This window comes from Bos taurus, chromosome X, assembly GCF_002263795.3.
Source record: "Bos taurus isolate L1 Dominette 01449 registration number 42190680 breed Hereford chromosome X, ARS-UCD2.0, whole genome shotgun sequence".
NCBI lineage: Eukaryota > Metazoa > Chordata > Mammalia > Artiodactyla > Bovidae > Bos > Bos taurus.
The window spans coordinates 5,528,766-5,534,117 of NC_037357.1; the positions used below are offsets into that span (position 1 = coordinate 5,528,766).

The window sequence follows — 5,352 nt, forward strand, 5'->3', positions numbered from 1 at the left end:
TGAATGAAGGCTGGTCACCATAGGTAGGTCTCAACTTCTCCCCCTGTGGCTGTCAACCAGTGCTTCTCAAACCTTGGCTGCATCAGAATCCCCTGGAGGGCTTGTTAAAACAGAGACTATTGGGCCCCACTCCCAGTTTCTGATTCACAGGTCTTGAGTGGAGCCTAAGAGTTCGTGGGTGATGCTAATAATGCTATTTTAAGGACCAAACTTTGAGAACCAGTGCTCCAAATCAGCATCTGGGCTCAGGCTCAGCAGCACCATCTGGCCTCCAGGCAAGCTGGGCCATCCCTCAGGTTTCCTTCAAAAGCACCCAGCAGTACTATGAAATACACATATAACACCAGTCTTGAGTAATTTTAAATGTTCTTGTAGCCACATCTAAAATGTAAAAAGAGGGCATCCATGGTGGTCTAGTGGTTAAGAATCCACCTTGCAGTGCAGGGGACACAGGTTCAATCCCTGGTACAGGAAGATCCCACATGCTGAGGGGCAACTACGCCCATGTGCCCAGCTCTGAAGCCCGTTTGCCCTACAGCTCATGCTCCACAAGAGAAGCCACCTCAGTGAGAACCTGTGCACTAGAGAAAGCACACGTGTAGCACTAAATACATTTTTGAAAAAGTAAAAAGAAACTGGAGAAAATAATTTTAATGCTATAGTTAATACTAGATTATCATTTCAATGTGTAATTAGTTATTAAAGAGACTTTACATCATTTTTTACATTTGTAGCACATTTCAACTCAGATTAGCCACATTTTCAATGCTCAGTAGCCACACATGGCTAATGACTAGTACAGTAAACAAGTTCAGATCTAAAGCCTTGACCTCTATTTCTGTCTTTACAAAACTGTTTTCAATACAAAATTTTTTTTGAGCTGCAATAAAAGAATTTACAACAGGCTTATCAAATGTTGGAATGTGATGATGCCTTCCAATGATGTAAAACGGCTTCTCATTTTTAAAGAGATTTAAATCAGGATTATTTATATACATAAATCTATCTACATTTCAGTTTACTACTTTAAAACTTAGTTTTAACTAGAACAAATGCTGTCAAATATATCTATGAAAGATAAAACCCAATTAGAGATTGGATTTTTTATTAGATATTATTATTAGACAGTTGCTGTTTGGGGGATGGATTTGGGAAGGAAATCAATGTTAACAATATTCCCATGGGCTTCTGAAAAATCTAAAAATAGCGAACAATGGATCCTTTCTTCTTTCTCTGTCTTCTTTCTAGTCTTCCAAACTGCAGGAAGAAATGAGAGAAAATGAACAATTATACAGCATCAGTCAGCACCAGAAACTTTCTAAATCTAAGAAAACAGTCAGCCTTATGTATATCTGCTGCATCGAGGGTTGTATCTCAACAAGGAGAGAAGAAAAACCCATTTTCCTCTTGTAACCTTCACCCTGGATACCGGGTGCATGTATAACCCGATGGCTTCAATCATGTGATCCTACCAACCTTGTCTCCCTCTTGCCCAACACCATAAACGCTTTTCTTTTCCCCCTTCCTTTGAGAGGCTAGTCTGGGACTAAAATCACTCTACCTTAAAAGCCTGTGCTCACTCCACAGATGATACTCCCTTACCCTCCCATACCCTCGGTTTCCATATCTACCATATGAGAAAGAGGCTGTTATTATGAAACACATCACTATGAAAACCAGTGAGAAAATGTTTAATAATTAAAGACAAGATATATACCTTCACTACCAACTCAGTGATAAACAACAGTCATCCTATGACTGTTTCTTTTGACTGTCATGTAAATACACAAATCTACAACTGAAGAAATATTTCACTATTAATCACTAAATGTGGTCCTACTTGAAATTCTGAACTGCTTGCTATTCGTAAGTAGTTACATTCTAAAAGGTGTGTTCTCTTAGTGCAGGAGACTGCACTTCTGCGGTCAAGAAATGAAGGCCAAACTAGTGCACAGCCCAGTTGCTGCTGCTTTTAGTCATTGTTTTCTAAAGAAATACTGGTCTTAGGTACTGACACATTTACAAATTGTTGGTAGTCTTACAGATAGAGGACAAAAGACCTCATAAGAACACATGAGAAGCCACGAAGTATATTTCACTTCATGCTCTTTATATTACTGGGTGCAGGAATGTTCTATAAACATTAGGTAAATTTGAGTTGTTGAACTAATTTCAAAGAAACATTTTCTTAATTTACTCTTAGAATTAAAAAGCAAAAACAAAATTGGTAAATGCCTGGGAATAGCTGGGTTATTTTCAAAGCTATACACAGATACCTGGGCTTTCTGGGCCTGTCCTTTGCTGGGTCCAGATCCTTTTCTGGTTCTTCTTGTTTTCTGTTATACTTCTTTTCTTTCCCCTCACTTCTGGTGCCCTGCACCTCTTCTTTGGAGTTCTCATCCTGGCATTCAGCTGTTTCTTTAGAGAAGAATAATAGACTTTGGGACCAGACATTCACGCAAAAAAAAATCCCAACTCATAAGGAATGGCAAGATATCCAGTACTCTACCCTTAGGAGAAGGAGGAGGAAAGAAGCAACTAAGAAAAGAGTAACTGGGGGCCTTCCTTCTGGAGGATACAACACTTCCATGGCCCTCATTTGGCTGCTGCTTGCTCATTTTCACAATGACATTATTCTTCTTTTCTAGTAAATCTGTCACCCTGTGCTACTGATTACTTGTGGTCCAGGATCAGAATCCTCTTGGTCTGATGCATTCTGGATGTTTTGGTCAGAACTTTCTCACCAAAATATGGTTCACCTCAATAACAAATTCTATGAGGAAGTTCCTGAGTTCCTCAATCCCCTGAATATTTCATTTGACCAAGTGCTCCTGTATGAGTTCATAATGTTTTGGGATCAACTTTCCAAGAATCTTGACATTTTTAAAAGCTATGAACCAAATATGAGGTCTGCCATTTGCTTGTTCTCTTCCATGTCCTCTCAAGCTCCCTCTCGAACACCTGCCTCCACTGACCTTCACCTGTGGGCTCATAACTGGCACTGATCATCTCAGACCTCTTATCAGGGTTGGTAGAGGGCAGCTTATTTTCCCCCCAAACTAAGAAGTCGTTATAGAGTTGGGGTTCTACTGAGCCCATCTAGCCTTCGATTCAAGGAGGCCCTGACTCCCGGCCTCCCCTTCTGAGGTACCCACCACTCCCCGCCATCTGAGCCTTCCCCCTCCTCAGGATCCCTGGTCCCCAGACCCGGCCTGCAGCTGCCAGTGTCTCCGTCCACCCCAACTCCCCCCCGCCCCTCGAATGCTCACTCTCAGGGGCGGCCGGCTCCTGTGGCCTCTCCCACAAGCTGTGCTCCTCAGACTCCTTGGTGGCCGTCTCCCATAAACAGGCCTCGTCGGCCTCCTGCACCTCCCCAGCCTCCGCCGCCTCCTGGGCTTCCTCCGCCTGTTCTGCCCACTGAGCCGGGGCTTCCTCCGCCGGTCCCTCCGCTGGTCCATCTGAGGGCACCTGGACCTCAGAGAACCGAGCCACAGTGGCTGAGCTGAGGTTGGACAAGCGCGGCCGGTTCTGGTGCCGGACCAACACGTCGTCGTCCTCTGGCGGGACTAGGATGTGGTTTTTGTACATAAAGTTCAGCATCGGGTACCTCTGAGTCAGGACCGTTAAGCGGTAGCGGGTCATGGAGAAGTGTCGCGAGTGCACCATGCGGTTCACGCCCTGCGCCTGCTCCTCTTCCTCCCCCTCCTCGGCCGGCTGGATGTCCGAGCCTTCCTCAGCGTTCCCGCCCTCCAGGGCCACCTCCCTCGGGCCTCCTGAGGCCCCGACGACTCCACCCGCCTCAGCCTCAGGCATGGAGTCACCCCTGCGAGGCTCGGAGTTGCGGTCCACACCGTCACGGGCTCCGGCCTGGGCCCCTGCCGCACTTGCAGGGCCTTCCTGCCCGCCAGGGGCCAGATCTCCATCCCCCGTGGTAGACATGGCGGACGGCAGTTACCTCAGCCGGGCGGGCGACGATGGCAATGGCGCAGGTGGTGGCACCCGAAGTGGCTGCCCTGAGAGGAGGCTGAGGGAAGTGAGATGGACCGAGGCAGTCACGGAAGGGACCACAGAGGAGGCCCCACGACCGGGAGGGTAGGCGGCCAATGGCGGAAGCGTCCGACGGAAGTCGGGCCTCAGGCAGTGGAGCCAGGCCACAGTCGAGGGGCGGGGCCGGAACAGTTAACGGTGTCATGTGACCCCTCGTCACGAGCTTTGGGCTCATTTGCTGACAAACAAGGATTGACGTGCTCTGTGTCCAATGAACGGCCAAGGCCCTTGGTTGTCAAATTGCTCACAATTGCCTACTTGTTCTTTGACGCGTTAGGGTTCTGACATGTCTGGAGGTCTTCTAGGCTCGTGTCCTTTATGTAATTGTGCAGGAAAGTATTTATGAAGGCATCCTGGGCCATGTGAACTGAGAGAAATTTCCCACCTGGGAATTTCCACCTGGTAATGGCTCATGTGAATAGAGACAGGGTCATAAAAATGTTGTATATCTCAGATGTTAGCAGTACTAAAAACCTCCGAAGAAGAGAAAGAGAATTTGGACAATTTAACTTAGTGAAAAATAGTTGGAAAAGAGTAGACAAATTGAAATGAATGCAGTCAGAACTGAATGTTGAGAAGTGTTGGAGAAGTTAGGAGCTAGAAGGTGTATAATGAACCCAGACAAATTCACTTAAAGCTTTGAAGACTGAATAAAAAAAGAGAGGTTTCTTTAAAGGATCAGGTCATCTCCTAAGTGCTAAGCATGGCAGACGTTAAAAGGGCCACCTTCCTAGGATGTTTCAGAGACAACAGTCCCAGACTTTTTATTGATCTCAAGATCCACTTAGTCCAGACCCCAAGTGTAATTTTGCAAATTATACAGAAATTAACTGCTTTTACAGTCAATCTGTAAAAAAAGTTTTGTAGCACTAAAAATATTTTTTGAAAAAGATATAGCCAGTTACATCTGGATGTTACATTTAGGAAAAATACTAATAAGTCTCATAACTGTAAAGAGGGATTTTTTTCCCTTTCATTCAGTTCAGTTCCAAACGAATTTCAGTGTTTGTATTTTTCCTCTGTCTCACCTCGGTAATGGAGCATGGTGTTGCTGTAAATCATTGGTTTAAATTTGGAAGGCAATGCCAATAATCTCTAATCCAAAATTCTCATTATAAAGACAGCAAAAAAGAGGCAGAATCCCCATCTGAGGTCTTAGTTGGTTTAACATTTGCTGCCCTAAGTGATCTTGGAACAGTTATCATTTCTAGGCCTCAGTTTTATCATCTGTATAGGTGGCATTCAATGAAAATATGAGTGAGGTAGATGGAAGAAGATGGAACTATATTTAGGATACTGAGCTTT

At 45.0% G+C, this 5,352-nt stretch overlaps 1 protein-coding gene across 1 annotated transcript; it reads right to left on the reverse strand.

Annotated features, from left to right (window-relative positions):
* Positions 1 to 1,091: 1,091 nt before the first annotated feature.
* Positions 1,092 to 4,172, reverse strand: LOC112445055 (cancer/testis antigen family 47 member B1-like). The gene is made up of 3 exons (XM_024988557.2): positions 3,270 to 4,172; positions 2,277 to 2,418; positions 1,092 to 1,257 (listed from the first exon to the last, which is right to left on the reverse strand). The coding sequence occupies exons 1-3, from the start codon at positions 3,937 to 3,939 to the stop codon at positions 1,245 to 1,247; spliced, it is 825 nt and encodes a 274-aa protein (XP_024844325.1). The 5' UTR covers positions 3,940 to 4,172; the 3' UTR covers positions 1,092 to 1,244.
* Positions 4,173 to 5,352: the final 1,180 nt, after the last annotated feature.